The sequence below is a fragment of the Drosophila albomicans genome, chromosome 2R (assembly GCF_009650485.2).
Source record: "Drosophila albomicans strain 15112-1751.03 chromosome 2R, ASM965048v2, whole genome shotgun sequence".
NCBI classification, from domain to species: Eukaryota; Metazoa; Arthropoda; class Insecta; order Diptera; family Drosophilidae; genus Drosophila; species Drosophila albomicans.
In genome coordinates this window covers 12,737,161-12,752,618 of record NC_047631.2, presented here as the reverse complement: position 1 = coordinate 12,752,618, position 15,458 = coordinate 12,737,161, and the positions used below count along the sequence as shown (strand labels likewise).

General features: G+C 40.1%; 6 protein-coding genes across 6 annotated transcripts in view; 2 read left to right on the top strand and 4 right to left on the bottom strand.

Moving 5' to 3' along the window:
• Positions 1-481: 481 nt before the first annotated feature.
• Positions 482-1,853, bottom strand: LOC117576060 (aprataxin-like protein). Its single transcript, XM_034260594.2, has 2 exons — positions 1,556-1,853; positions 482-1,491 (listed from the first exon to the last, which is right to left on the bottom strand). Exons 1-2 carry the CDS (start codon positions 1,730-1,732, stop codon positions 853-855), a joined length of 816 nt encoding a protein of 271 aa, XP_034116485.2. The 5' UTR covers positions 1,733-1,853; the 3' UTR covers positions 482-852.
• Positions 1,854-1,997: 144 nt separating this feature from the next.
• LOC127565896 (aprataxin-like protein) lies at positions 1,998-4,770 on the bottom strand. Its single transcript, XM_052006776.1, has 3 exons — positions 4,687-4,770; positions 3,671-3,883; positions 1,998-3,589 (listed from the first exon to the last, which is right to left on the bottom strand). The coding sequence occupies exons 2-3, from the start codon at positions 3,836-3,838 to the stop codon at positions 2,282-2,284; spliced, it is 1,476 nt and encodes a 491-aa protein (XP_051862736.1). The 5' UTR covers positions 3,839-3,883; positions 4,687-4,770; the 3' UTR covers positions 1,998-2,281.
• Positions 4,691-5,425, bottom strand: LOC117575357 (aprataxin-like protein). The gene is made up of 3 exons (XM_034259522.2): positions 5,241-5,425; positions 4,956-5,181; positions 4,691-4,888 (listed from the first exon to the last, which is right to left on the bottom strand). The coding sequence occupies exons 1-3, from the start codon at positions 5,391-5,393 to the stop codon at positions 4,728-4,730; spliced, it is 540 nt and encodes a 179-aa protein (XP_034115413.2). The 5' UTR covers positions 5,394-5,425; the 3' UTR covers positions 4,691-4,727.
• A 263-nt stretch (positions 5,426-5,688) lies between these two features.
• The window catches only part of LOC117575931 (chromatin-remodeling ATPase INO80), a 52,430-nt gene continuing 42,660 nt past the window's right edge, over positions 5,689-15,458 (top strand). The window contains 9 exon segments of the mRNA XM_052007812.1: positions 5,689-6,297; positions 6,299-6,469; positions 6,471-6,527; positions 6,586-8,774; positions 8,833-8,973; positions 9,033-9,210; positions 9,272-9,633; positions 9,703-9,964; positions 10,028-10,195. Coding sequence (XP_051863772.1) covers positions 6,049-6,297; positions 6,299-6,469; positions 6,471-6,527; positions 6,586-8,774; positions 8,833-8,973; positions 9,033-9,210; positions 9,272-9,633; positions 9,703-9,964; positions 10,028-10,195 — 3,777 coding nt within the window. The 5' untranslated portion in view covers positions 5,689-6,048.
• Positions 10,293-11,466, top strand: LOC117575939 (uncharacterized). Its single transcript, XM_034260400.2, has one exon. It carries the CDS (start codon positions 10,402-10,404, stop codon positions 11,233-11,235), a length of 834 nt encoding a protein of 277 aa, XP_034116291.2. The 5' UTR covers positions 10,293-10,401; the 3' UTR covers positions 11,236-11,466.
• LOC117575938 (thymus-specific serine protease-like) lies at positions 13,014-14,893 on the bottom strand. Its single transcript, XM_034260399.2, has 5 exons — positions 14,639-14,893; positions 14,394-14,575; positions 14,096-14,331; positions 13,812-14,043; positions 13,014-13,756 (listed from the first exon to the last, which is right to left on the bottom strand). The coding sequence occupies exons 1-5, from the start codon at positions 14,861-14,863 to the stop codon at positions 13,183-13,185; spliced, it is 1,449 nt and encodes a 482-aa protein (XP_034116290.2). The 5' UTR covers positions 14,864-14,893; the 3' UTR covers positions 13,014-13,182.

Genomic DNA, 15,458 nt, shown 5'->3' with positions numbered 1-15,458 from the left:
CACCTGAGGCAGCCGAAAATAAATCACATGCGTCTCTCTTTGAACTCTGTGCACACGGGCACACGTCAAATCAAAATATTTTTAAAGGCATCCCCTTCTCACTTAAAATTCTAAAAGTAAGTCCATCATTCGTCGTTGCTCAGTGTTGCATTCACTTTGGTTTTCCTTTTTTCTCTTTTGGCGCAAGACGATCTTTGAAAACTTTTGCGCTCTAATCAGGATTATAATTTAATTTTTCCTACCACCCCCGTGCGAATTAACCTTGTCTTCACCTCAGCAGCATTGCCGTTGTCCCCCTCGGTGCACTTAATTAGCCATGGGCCAATTATTTTCCAGATTTCAGCCACTTGGCAAGTGAGCTTTAATTGAGCATGCTTGCCCACGTCGCAATTCCGTTTATGTCTTTATACTTTCACATTTACCCAGAGGCTTTTCATGATTATTACAAAACGTTAAGGAGCAAAAAAAAATTGTATAAAGCATATTTATTTTTTTGTTTAAATGTAGCTTTTTGTTTATCATTAGCGAAAACCTTGACCTCTGTCAAAGGTTTCTTTAATCTTTGTATGCCAAGCATACGACAAAAGTAATTTTAAGAATGTATAATAAAATTCATCGAAAATGTGCAGTAATTGTATTCTTACATATTAATTGGATATGTAAATTTGATTGCAACAATCAGTGTATACTATATTTATCCACGTCCTAAGGATATACATACATTACATAGGTACTTCCCAGACATTTCAGACGATTGTTTTTTAGCTTTTTAATGAAAAGCTTTTTCACAAAAGGTGATACCAATTAAATAACATGAGTAGAATTTAAACATATATAGTACTACATAACAAATCAGTTAGGTGAAATGTTCTTGGAATTGTCCCCATTTGACTTGTTTGTTTGAGGATTCGATTTCTTTTGGTTATTGGAGAATTTCCTATAAGGATTCGGATGGGCTTGATTTGCTTCTGTTGAGCCTAGCTGGGAGTGTGGACGAAAGCCTTGAGGTCGAGGCCCACATTTGGGACCCTTCTTCATGCAACTGCCATTCAAATTCATTTTTGCCATTGATTCACTCAAATTAGTTTGATATTTCTCTTTTCTCTGCCTGTGGTATTCAAGATGATCCTTAAACTTTGGAAAATTACCAGTTTTGAAACTGCATTGGTTGCATTGAACGGGAAAAGCTTTTCGCAAACTCTCTGCCCGCTCCGGTGACATGGGTTCAATAAATCCTTTAAAATTTATCAGGGCGTGGACAGTTTGAAATGTGATAAACAATTCAGTATTGAATGTATTCCAATGCTGATTTCGGCTCATGGTATCCGCACAGAAATCCTTGGAAATGACATGCATATTCAGACGATTCATAAATGCATCCATTTTAAATCCAATCAGAAAATTACTCAATTGCGATTGCGTTTGCTGTTCAATGGTCTGAACGGCCAGCTCCAACATATGGTCCAGCAGAGGCAAATGTTTACGCGATAGCTTCAATTCAGAAATACATACAAACAGATCGTTCTGAGAACAATGAAAAACATCATATTCTTACCGCTGTCACATTAACAATATCCTCCTTGGGTAGAACAACAAAGTGATACTTAGCTTTCGGCACATCCACATTGCGAAGCACCGCCGCTTGATTAGTTTCCATGACGACATCCTGGCCAGCTTCCATTTTGCGGGTCAATAGACCACGTTGGAATTCGACGTCCGTCTCATCTGCCATGACCACATTAACTATATATAAATGATTGCAAATTCTTTTTGTGATTGTCAATTTACAGTGTGGGAAACGGTCCCAATATTAGTGATGTGCAATTTATTTACAGATCGATAAATACAATAGTCATTATGTTTAGTGTTTTCAAAAAACAAACAAAATATGTTTATGTTTTACATAGATAAATGTTTTATATTTTCCATGAAAAGTTATAAAATCAAATTAGGAAATTGATTGTTAAACAAATATTTAAGAAACAATAAAATCGATAGAACTATCGATACTTTTTTCTGCGTCTCAAGTACATGCCATAAAATGTCGCCAGAGCATAAAGAACAATGTTTTAATTAGCTGATGCAGCACTTTGCTCTTCAAATGATATCATATTTCTACTCTGTCCAGTTGTACAAAAGCTGAAAGAAGATACAGGCATTCTTTTTATATTTATTTTCAAGGCACACTTATTATTAAATACATGCCTCCCTATGTACATATGTATGTACATAAATATATTTACTGAATACATATTTTCTTATGTATGTATATAATGTAACATTATTTATGCTGTAACTTTGTTGGATTCGCTGCTTTGTTGCCTGCAGATTTGTTTAAGTTATTGTTTGGCCCTTGACTATGTTGAGCTTTAGGTTTCCACTTGGGTTTGTTTTGGTTAGCTTTGTTTGGTTGTTCCTTCAGTACTGTGGAGTTATTGCAAATATCAGCTTTAGCATTTGGGTTCTGCTTCTGTTGAGGCTTAGTTTGCTTGGCTTCATTCGCTTCAGATGGCAATTTATTTGAACTATTTCCAGGTGAATCGACACCAGGTTGATTTTGTTTATACTGAGGCTTTGGAATCCACCTGGGTTTATCGTGGATGGTTACATTCTGACGATTGGTAGGATTGACTGGGCATTGATATCGATTGAAGTTGGCCATGTTTGGTGTCTGCTTAAATGGATTGAACCGGGGAGGCGACTCAGTTGACTGCGGTGCAAGAAATCGCATATAATTCTGTTGGTTAATAGTGTTATTAGCATTCAACATGCGGGGTTGCGGTTGTTGAAATTGGTTTAAGCTTTGATAATAATTGCCCTGAGCAAAAGGTGGAGATGGTCCCATTAGGCTCTGCCCAAGCAGAGGATGCAAATATGGCTGATGTTGTCTGATTGCATAGTTCTGGAAATGCCTCTCAAAGTGGTTTTCATACGGCAGCGTTGACTGCTGTTGTTCGCAATCGTTTGGCACATGATTTGGACGCTGGCGCCAATTGGCTGACGTGGGTTTTGTCTCTCTGCTGATGACGTTAGTTTGATTTTGATCAGATGGATTTGAACGCCACTGTGTTGAGTGCGGTTTCGAATCCTCTGGTGATTTAGGACTTTCGACGTTGCTTTCTTGCTCATCCAATTTTGATTCATCAAGCATTTGAGTGATCTTCTCCAGTTGCTTCTTGACTTCAATGTCGTGTTCACGATCATTCCAATGTTTATACAGATGACCTTTTAATTCGAATAATGTGCTGGTCTTAAATTCACATTGATTACACTGCAGTGTTGTGACAGATCGCAATTCTAATGCTTTTTCCTTAGAAAGTGGCTCAATGCAGCCTTGTGAGCGTAGAAGTGCATAAGCAGCCTGATAGGTAAGAAACAAATCTGAGTGGAAGCTATTCCAATGCGATACTTTTTTAAATGAAACAGAATAGAAATCATTTGATATCACATGCATGCTTAGCCGATCCATAAATGCATCCATTTTGAAGCCCACAAGAAAATTACTAGATGACAAGTGATTTTGCTGCTCAATGATTTGATTGGCAAGGTCCATCATATGATCCAAAAGCGGAATGTGCTCCTGTTTTAACTGTAAAATATATAAAATGTATATATTGTATACTTAATTATCTCTTATCTCTTTTCAATGAGTGGTAGTGGCTAAACTTACTAAAGACACATTTGCAATATCTTCTTTGCATACAATAAGAAAATGATATTGGGCCTTGGGGTAACGATCCTTCATTACCGCTGCCCGATCACTTTCAATCAATATTGTGTCCTTATTATTCTCCAAACGTTTAACCAACGCGTGCCTTGCTACGCTTATGTGTTCCATTGCAGTATCAAATAGATTCCGGGAACTACCCAATTGTTTCTGTTTCTAGAATGAACAGAGTGACAATGTAAAACGATAACTATCGACACTTGTTAAGCTTTAATTTGTCATCAACGAATAATAGTGTTGAGCAGTGCACAGTGGACTTATAGATACTTTATTGATGCAAAAATATCGATGTATGCGCATATCGATTAAACAAATCGTCGATAATTGCAATCGCATTTTAAAAGAATTAACGTCGGTTATAAGTGAATCATTGTAATTCAGGGAATAAAATGGTTATAAGCTATTGCATTTTGTTAAGACACAAAACAATTCTAAACAAATCTAAAAGGTCTAATAATGCTGTACTTATAGTTTGTTTATGTCAATTTTTGTATTACAAGAAATTACATATGAAATCACTTATCCATGGCCTAAATAATTTTTAGTATACACCTAATCTATGCGACCTGTTCTTCATTATGCTATCTTTATAAGCACCAAATTAACTGTTACTTCCTTCTTTCAAATTAAGATATATTTTTCTCTTTTAAATAAAGATTTGCAAGTTTAAAAGCTTAAACAAATTAATATTGTTTCTTTAAAAATTGCTTTTGAAATGAATATAAATGTTTCCAGTTGTTCAAGTTTACAAATGTATTTTTGTTCTTCTATTTTTATATTAGCTGCTTAAATGTATGTACATATATCATAATAACAGAAATTTTGTAAACTACTCTTTCTAATAGACAGGCGCTGTAAACTAAATTTTTGACCAGTTTGTACTATTTTGTGAAAACTTCAGGGCAATAAATTTGTCATGTTATGAAATGTTGATTGATAAATAAGCAATGTAAACTCACTTACAATTTGTTGGCTTTTTGAATGTACGTAAGACTAATTTTTATAAAGCACTGTGATCTTGTAAATGCTCCTTGAATGATGGAATATTTTTTGCCACAAATGAACACTGATTACATTTCAGCGGAGTGGCAAGCAGCGCTTCCTTTGTAACTTTTGATAAGCGTTTGATGGTGCCTTCGCTATTGAGCTGAGTATAAAGGGCTTTATAGAAAATGGTAATATGTATATTATATTGTTTGAACAATTATATTTCAATCAATTAACTTACAATCGTAGGGCAAAAAGAGCGGAGTGTTGAAACTGTTCCAGTGTTTTTTTGTCTTGAGGCAGCTTGAAACGAAATCTTTGGAGATGACATGTAAGTGCAAACGTTGCATGCTAGGCTCGGCATGAAATCCAATTTGGAAATTGTCAATCTTTTCGCCACGAATTTCTATGACATTGTGAGCCAAGAGATGCAATTCTTCCAAAAGCGGCAAGTGAGTTTTATTCAGCTGTTATAGAAGTTTATTATGTGGTGACGTACATTGTTTAGAATTTGAGTTGAGTCTACCTGAAATATACTTGCGATATCCGCTTTGGGTAGCACAAGATAATGATGGCGCGCTTTTGGGAATTTATCGGCAATAACAACAGCAACGTCTGTTGAAATTATCCAATTTGATGGATCCAAAATTGTTTTGATCAACCCGGTTTGCCAAGACATTTCACACAATCAGCTGTTTAACAGCAGCTGTTTTACAGCTGCCAGCAGTGCTTCACAATATAGTAATTTTAGCGTGATCAGTGCTGGTAAACACAGCTGAACGCAAAATGCTGCGTGCGCTAAATGCGTTAATTAAATATTATATATTTGTTGTATATACTTAGCATACAAATTATGTAATTGATTTGTATAAATAATTTAAACATTTAAGATTTATTTTATTGCTAAAAAGAACAAAGCAATAAGTTTACGCTCATTTTGCGCGCTCCATACAAGTGCGCTAACCAACACTGCAGCCAATTGGCACATACAACCCTGCACGCAACCCTGCAGCAACAACAATGAAGAGCCACAAGAGCCGAGAAGAATATTATTTGTTTGGCCGTCTAAATGTGCTTGTGTGCAGCGTGTGGGCAAGTAAAAAAGTGTGTAGAGCACAACATACAAAATCAGCGCTGCATTTTTTACGCAACGCAGGCGAAAATTTCTCAATTACGTGATTACATTACAATTGGAATTCATTCGAATTTCGTTTTGAAGCGTCCACTGCAGCGCCAAGCTAACGGAAATTTGGCAACTCGGCCTATTTGAGGAAATTGACCAGACAACACAATACCAAATACTTCGAAAGATTATTACGCAAAACTAAAGACAAATGGCGAGCGCAACCGAGGTAAAGAAGTCACGCCTCATGGCCGAACCTTTGCACATACAGCGCCTGGAGGCGGCATTAAATATGCGACCCTTTATGGAGATGGCTCGCCAAGCGCTCAAACAACCGTTGAGCAGCGGTAGTGGGGGAGAGGATAGCGCCACTGAACAAGAGGCAGAACAAGATGCGCCGGTGGATGACTCCGATGATTCCTCAACGCGTGTGGGAGTGGTAAGGTTAAAGCATAAAGCAACGACAACGTAAACGTCTCCTGGGCAGCAAAGAAGAACGACAAAGTGTCAAGGCACAAATCTACAATTTCAATGACTTGACCAGTGATCGGGAATGGCTCTACGATCTCATACTCAGCGACACTGAAAGCGAGCCGCCAATGAGCGATGAAGACGCGTATGTTGCCCAAATTTTTGCGCGAGCATCTCCAAGAGCAACGTCAGCGCAAAAACTATTACAAGAAACCCACAGTAAGTGTCCATCTAATATATATTTATCAGTTAATCTATTATTTCCGTTTGCTTATAGAATGCTCAATATGCTTATTATGGCAGCGGTTTGCTGTCCAACCACGATGTCTACGCGGAGCGACAACAGGCCACAGTTGGCGTGCGCAAGCGGCGGCGTCGCACCAAGCAAGAGATACTCATGGCACGCCTGGCAGAGGCCCAGGCCGGACCTAAGCCGCCCAAGCAGCGGCGTCGTGGTCGTAAGAAGCGTACTGCAATGGACTCTCCGGAGTCGGGCGAGGTGCACCCTTCGGATCTGGGCAAGTACAGTTTTGGCGATACATTGGTTGGCAACGATGACGATGACGAGGATAATGGTGAGGTGGATTACAAGCGAGAGCTGGCTAATTTGGCATTGGATTATCCGGAAGAGGATGAGGAAATCGAGGAGGAAGTGGATGTTGTGGGCGCTACCGATGGCCAGGTGACTCGTGTGCGTCGACGTCGAAAAAATCCCGAAGTGCTGGCGGCACGACGTCGTCGTATCTGGCAGATTATGTCAAAGAAGGAATGCGCTCGAATGCAACGCATCAAGGGCAACAATCACAAAGAGATGCTATCGAATTGCAAGCGTGTGGCAGGCATGTGTGCCAAGGTGGTGAGGCAACGTGCGCTCAACTCGCAGCGCATCATGAAGGAGACAGTGTGGCGAGCCAAGCGGCTGACACGTGAAATGCTCACGTATTGGAAGCGCTATGAGCGCGTGGAACGTGATCAACGTCGCAAGCAGGAGCGTGAGGCGGAAGAGCAACGCAAACAGGATGTGGAACTGATTGAGGTGAAGCGACAGCAGCGAAAGCTAAACTTTCTCATTACACAAACAGAGCTTTATGCTCACTTCATGTCCAAGAAACTGGGCCAGGGCACGGAGGAGGATCAGTTGCGCATTCTCAGCCAGCTAGACGAGGAGCACAATGCTCGACTGGCTGTGCACGATGATTACGATGCTGGTGAAATGAAGCAGCTGGCGCAGGCGAATGCAGAGGCTGCACTGCAGCGTGATTTGGACAAAACGCGTGCATTTGATGTACCCTTTAAGAAGGAACAGATGCTGGAGCAACTGCAGGAACTGGAGCAATCGCAGCCAGCGGTCACTGAGCAGATGAAAGATCTGCCACAGCCCAAGATGTTCAAGGGCACACTAAAGGGTTATCAGATCAAGGGAATGACATGGCTGGCAAATATCTACGATCAGGGCATCAGTGGCATACTGGCTGATGAGATGGGCTTGGGCAAGACTGTGCAATCAATCGCGTTTCTCTGTCACATTGCCGAGCACTATGGCGTCTGGGGCCCGTTTCTGGTCATCTCGCCAGCATCGACACTGCACAATTGGCAGCAGGAGATGGCACGCTTTGTGCCTGATTTTAATGTTGTGCCCTATTGGGGTTCGCCCAACGAACGCAAGATCCTGCGACAGTTTTGGGAGCAAAAGCATCTGCATACACGCGAGGCCAGTTTTCATGTGGTGATCACGTCGTATCAGCTGGTGGTCAGTGATTACAAATACTTCAATCGCATCAAATGGCAGTATATGGTGCTGGATGAGGCGCAGGCTATCAAGAGTGCCGCCTCGCAACGTTGGAAGCTGCTACTAGCTTTCAATTGTCGCAATCGTTTGCTGCTCAGTGGCACGCCCATACAGAATAGCATGGCGGAGCTTTGGGCGCTGCTGCATTTCATTATGCCAACTCTCTTTGATTCGCATGATGAGTTTAACGAATGGTTTTCCAAGGACATTGAATCGCATGCAGAGAACAAAACGGGCATCGATGAGAAACAAATTTCACGCCTGCACATGATTTTGAAGCCGTTTATGCTGCGTCGCATCAAGAAGGATGTGGAGAACGAGTTGTCCGATAAGATTGAGATTATGGTCTATTGTCCGCTAACCATACGCCAAAAACTCTTGTATCGTGCTCTTAAGCAAAAGATACGCATCGAGGATCTATTGCATTTGGCGAGTGGTGGCTCGACGGCATCGGCAGCATCGGATGGCGCTATTCTGGATCGAAACTTTACGTCGAATCTCATGAATCTGGTCATGCAGTTCCGCAAGGTGTGCAATCATCCCGAGCTCTTTGAACGACGCGATGCCCGGAGTCCATTTAGCATGCGTTGTGCTGAGTTTGTGCTACCTCGTTTGGTCTTCAACGACGGATTGTTAAACACTGCGCTGCCCAGTCGCAGACATTTGCTCTATAATCGGTGAGTTGCCCCTTTGAAAATTAACTTATATCAATGCTAAACTGGGCTTTGTTTGCAGTTTTAATATATTTAAGGCGGCGCATATGCAGTCTTCACTTTTTGAGGATGTCCATGTGAACAGCTGCTTTGGTTTCAGTCGCTTCTGTGATTTATCCCCGTCCGACATGGAAGATGTCACATGGCATGGCCTCATTGCTTTGTAAGTATGCGAATTTAAACTAATTTGTAACATTAAATAAATTGCATTTTATTTAAAAGTCTGTTGCACTATCGTCGCGTGCTTGCCAAGCAGCCGTTGCTCTCCTATCGTCGTCAATGGTGGCCACATCAACCTGCCACGCGCTATCAGCTGTTGGAGCCAACACTTGAGCGTAAACTTGTGCCGGATTATTTGCTCACAGATAGTGTGCTAAGGAAATTCATCTTTACTGCAGTGGTACGTTATGGAAATTTGTATATGGGAAATAAAGCAATTAATTTATATTTGCTTATGACAGACATCAGGGCAGAGCAGCGTTTATGCTTTTGGAGATTATCTGACTGTCAACATGCAGGAGACTATTGAGCATCGAGTAACACGCTCGAAGATACTTAAACAGAAGGCAACGCTTATCGAGGAGCTCGTCGACGCCAATGGACAGCCACAAGTGAAATCAGAGACCGATATGGAGATTGAATCTGTTGAGGTGCAAACCAAATCGAATACGAAGAGCGATGTTAAAGTGACTACACTGCATTTACTGCCCGAGTTTCCATATCGTCCACGCAAGCCTCAGATCTACAAATGCGAAGCTCTGCAAATGCCACGATTCCTCTATGGACTGGGTCAGCGTGTGCAGGCTGTGGATAGGCATTTATAGTGAGTACTCCCACCTGAATCACCAATGCTAAAGGCATCTGTTAATCTCTGTTGATATTCATTTGATAGTTGTGAAAGTCGTGCTGCCGCCTGGACCCACATACGACATCTGCAATGTGAAAATAGTTTGGGCAAAGAACTGGTCACGACGGGCTTGGCACTGTGCAAGCCGCGTAATGGTTGGTCATCGATTGTGGTGCCCGACAAGGAGACACTTATCACAGATGCTGGCAAGCTGTTTGTGCTCGATAGTCTACTCACACGCCTTAAGGCCGAGGGTCATCGAGTGCTCATCTATTCACAAATGACGAAAATGATTGATCTACTTGAGGTGTGTGTATTTACTGAAATTGCTGAGGTGCACATATTATTGTATTCTAATTCTTATTTTCAGGAATACATGTGGCATCGCAAGCATCGATATATGCGTTTGGATGGTTCCAGTAAGATATCTGCACGTCGTGATATGGTTGCCGATTTCCAAACTCGTGCCGATATTTTTGTTTTTTTGCTCTCAACGCGAGCTGGCGGATTGGGCATCAATTTAACTGCAGCTGATACGGTAAGCTAACGATTTTCTATATTATCATTTAGTTTAAACTAACTTCTACCGAAAGCACTGCCTTATATTTTCTTTATAAATTTGGAAAAATAGTTCCTATTTAGACTTGTTAGCTGAAATCAGTGTAACTTTTCTCTTTTTGTTACTTGAATTCAATTAGAAACGTGTCCAGCATTTTAAGTTGACAAAATTGATTTGGTATTAGAATGGATTTTTCCAGTCATATGTTAATAATGCCCATAAGCACACCGGCCAAGTTGCCGCATATTGTGGCCAATCTAACGCCGCACAAATCTGCTAGTACTCCCATGCCACATTCGATATCATGTAGTTTTGATCCAGAGAAGCGTAATGGATTGGATTTGGATTTTGAATTAACAGATGTTGTGGTACCACCAACCAAAGGAAATATTCGTAAATTTATTGCTAGGCGCAACGGACAATTGAATCCAATCGGAGATTTCACTGATCAATTAGATCGATCAATTTCGTGTCCATTTCAGAAGTCGACGGTCAAGAAACAGAATTGCGTTTTGCATATAAATTACAATGGACAGCAGGCGGCATTAGTGTGTCAGGTGCGAACCAATGATTTGGCTGCACTTAAGCATCGCTTATCGCCGCTGTTGCGTCAACATAAATCACGCTTTCGTAACGTTCAGATCGAGCGTAATCTATTCAAGCCCACTGGTCTCATCCATGCCCTTGTGACTTGTCAAACGCCCATCGATTTGGCGTCATTGAAGTTAGATGCACAGCGTTGCAAGGCGCAGGACTGTAAGGTAATCAACATGGCTGAGGGAAAGCTGTGCTTCAATTGCCAACCATCGGACTTAGCAAAGGTTACAGCCAGACTTAGGCTATGTGGCTACAAGCCTCTTCGCTCCGAGGTTGGGCAATGTGCGCGAGATTCGTTGGTAAAGTTGCCAGTGGCACAATTGCAACGCTATGTGGAGTTCCTCAAGGCCCTTAAGGCGGACACGGACATGGTGAAGGTCTATGACAATGTGGAGAACTCGACGGCGACGCTGCACGGCTGACAGCAGAGGAGTCAGCAGAATTGGCAGCTGGCAGATTTATGCAAGTGTTCGATGGTCTTGTATCCATTTGCTCGACTACTTGTTTATGCATTGCGCGGTCTTTGGGATCGCCCGAGCAGCTTTTGTCATGATTTACACATTTTGATCTTTATCACAACAATGACACTGTCTAAAGCCACAAGAAATTCTCAGCCAAAAGGATGCAATATAAACTTTGTCTCTCTCTCTCTCTCACCTTTTACCTTTTCTCTTTCTGTTTGATTCGATTTTGTGGTGATTTCTGGCTGATGGTGGGACTCTGGCTGGGGCTGCTGGGCTTCGTGTGAACATTTTCGCTTGGTTCCTAAATCATTTTGTCACTGATTTTGATTTGTTATTCGCGCTCGCCGCGAAGTAATTTGGTTTGTCTCCTCTTGTTTGTTTCTCAGTTTTATTGTTTGGTTCTCAGGCTCAGCTCTCGCTGTTGACTAATTCCTTTTTGGCATTTTGCCATGCCAATAAGTATTTGGTTGTGATTCTTTTCGCGGCTGCTTTTATTTCTCAACTGATCTGCTGAAAACAACAAATTATAAGGATTATAAATAAGTTGAACACTTTTGTTATAAATTATTTGTCATTCTAGACTAGTTTTAAATTATTTTGAAAATATTTTACAAATTGCAAGAATTTTTATTTCCCTTTTTTTCAATAAAATTGCTCAAAAATTATCGCAGTGTGTGAGAAACACAATTCGGACTGCAAAAGTATTTACTCTTCATGTCGTTGGCGCATACCAAAATAATTTGACCGCGTAAAACAAAAGCGAACTCAACACTTTGGTATTTCTTTGCCTCTCCCTCTGCTAACGGAAATCGTTGAGGCCTCCACAAAATTGTACCAGTTACATTTTAAATGATATGAGAGTATTTCATTAATTGTATTTTATGCCATTTATAAACAAATTGTATGGCATTGTTTATTTCATTTGTGAGCCACAAGATTCGATTTGATTCCCCAAGCGTCATTATCATGCGCGTCTTGATTTTCGTTGTCCATAAGATTTATGACATTTTCGAAATCGTAGCAAATGTCTTTAAGTAGCCGCAGTCGATCGCTTTCGTCACCTCTTCGTATGCTCGACACGTTTTAGAATTTAGTGCTATTCATTGGGTGTACCAATTTCTTGTCTCTCATCGGGCTATCTTAATCTATGATCCAACCGACAGTTACCATGACATACTCTCCAACTTGTCACACCTTCCCTAGTGTATTTCCTACTTATCTTCAGTAATTTTCATTTTAATTATAGACCAGCAAATACATACATGTAAGCTAAATATTATGTATAGCTTAAACTACTTTTGCAATCATATAAAACACCATTTGTTCAATTGATGTTTTTTATAGATAGTATTTTCTCATAAAGGGTGTCAAAACTTTCTATTACATGAAAAATTTTTGATTTGTAAGTAAGCTTGTCAACCCAATGCATATCAGGCAAAAAATTTTATTTTGGCTATATGGCTATATCGTCACGGGAGTTGACGCGGATCAAGAGTATATATACTTTATAGGGTCGGAGATGTGACCTTCTGTCTGTTACATACATTTCCTGGAGGCACAAAATTATAATATCCTTCTACCCTATGGATAGCGGGTATAAAAAGTCGAAGGGCTGTATCGGGACTTCAGCTTCCACGCGGCCCTAGAGTCTTTGCTTACTCATTGCTACAAGTTTCACGAATAAATTTGTTAATATTATGTAGCCCCAAATATTTACTATAAAAAAACACTTGATGTTGGGTGCAATTTTTGATGACAGATTTATGGGCATATATATATATATATAAAGTGCGTAATAATATAATATTGAGATTAATATACGTCTGACAACGACGTCGTGCAGACTATTGTGTGTGAATAAGATTCACATCCAATTCTTTTTTTTTTTTTACTTTTTTTTCGATCTTATGCAAGCCACTCGCGAATAAGCTCTGCAATACGCTCCTTAGAGGCGCGCAAGGCTGCACTGTCAGAGGCACCAATTGAGCCCAGATCAGAGCAGTGAGAAGCTTGTGGATAAATGGTGGCTGCTTGTGCCAAGCCGGCTCCAACCCTGGCCCAGGGATCTAAACCACCCTGAGTAAAATAAACGCCCTCAACGTTTTCAATACCTCCAAACTCATAATTTGTCTCCCTGATTAGCTTGCGAATATTTGCCTCAGAGTAGTTGGATCCGAAAACATCCTCACAAATATCAGTGTAAAGGGTGACTGGGAAATTAGTACCAAATGGTTGATTACGACTACCAGAGGACTGGAACCAGCCAAATTCATTGCATGTCTGGAACATCCAAGCCAGATCCTCGCCGTCGTAGTCGTCCTTCGACCACAAGTAGTAATCGACAGAGTCTTGGTATTTGGTGTTGACACATTTCGGATTTTCAAGTCGCCATTGCACAAATTTAGACAAAGCTTCATAATCATTATCACTGAAGTTACGAAGATTCGAACAGTAGTTGGACAAGTCTTTGTTTTGAGGACTAAAGAGAAAATAACCGTTAGAGAAAATTGGGTGGTTAAAACACCTATAGTTACTTCTGGTATTGAGCGAGGTTTCCGAAAGTATTCGCAACAGTGCTAAAGTATTGCCACTGATCTCTTTCATCGTCCTCGTCAAAATCACTGCAGAGATTTAATTCTTTCTTAGCCTGAGCACCCTTACCGTTATAGAACAAGTTTTCATAATAAGAGGTGGCATTGTCAATGATGTTGTAGCAATGGTCTCCTCCCAGTTCTCTGTAGGCTTCCCCAACAACTTTCATATATTCTGAAAATTACCCACATGAATATATATATGATTATATGATTAATTTACACACCTCTAAAGTTAACCTTGGCTTCAAGGGGAGCACTGGATGCCCAACTGCCTACAATGACATCGGGATACAATTTCTTGAGCCACGTTGCCATGGTTGCAGAGTAGGAACATCCTTGAACGACGACCTTCGAATCCTTGTACTTGTCCTCCTCCTTAAGTACCTTAATAACATTCACCACATCGGCCAAAGCTTGCTTCACATTTTGATACCTGCTAAGGTTTTCTGTGGACAGGGGTCTAAAAGGAGCGATAAGGGGTTAATTATTGCTAGAACTAGGAAAGAGTTTGAGTTAGCGTACTTAATTGGGATACTCTCGCCATAGAATCGATGTTCTGTGGTGAGAATGGTGCCCTTGTGTGCCTTTGCGATGTCTGCCAGATGTACTGATCCTATATCTGCAGGTTCTATTACCCATTCGCCACCGAGATAAATGAATATCGGGGATCCCTCCACGAAGTGGCGCTCGTTTATCAGAATACGCTGAATATAATTTTTTGTGGGATTTTAGTTCTGTTGGTTAAATGGTTAATTATTCAATCTTACGTTTTGCCAAGTCTTATTATTGGTCTCATCAAAGTTGTCCAGCTTTTGGGTGATCCAGCGAGTCTTAACATGGGATTTCCTTGTAGTCGGATGCCTTGGTGGCCCTTGGTGCATTTCCTTCAATGTTTTAATGAAGGCAGGAATTTCAGGTTCTCTTAAACTAACTGAGGAGGCGAAAGGTGCTAGCACTAATACTAGCTGTAATATCACTAAAGAAAACTTCATTTTGTTGGTGTGTTAAGAAACTTTAGACTGAATATTTACTCAAAACCGCAGCCTATTTATAATAAAAATAAGTCTTCGATAAGCCGTCGTTTTAAGTAATTAAAGCCCAAGCATTCTCGCAATCATAAGTAACACAAATAAATTGATTGATATTTTGGAATATTTCTATTACAAAAAGAATTTGCAATTTCCATGTTATCTGAAACAAAACTATTAAGCTCCAAACGACCCAATTAACTAAAGAAAGTAGCAATAATATTTGTAATATATATTCTTATTTATTATTATTATTTATTATTTTAGTAATCAATATTTAATCATTTTTGAAGAAATCTTTAAATAATTTAGATTTACTTATATAAAAGTTTACAGCTTTATCGGCCCTCAACCGTCTCCCATTTTATTAAATGGAGTTGTCAATTATTGAAATCAACTGCTATCAGCTATATTTAATAAATTTTTTTTTGGTATTTGTTCTTTCATATTTCAACAAAAGTTATGTTACAGAAAATAATTCAAAGAAATATAATCGGTCGCTTAGGACCTTCACTTCAATGTAAGCAAATGACAATTTGGGTTATTGAAATCGATTGCA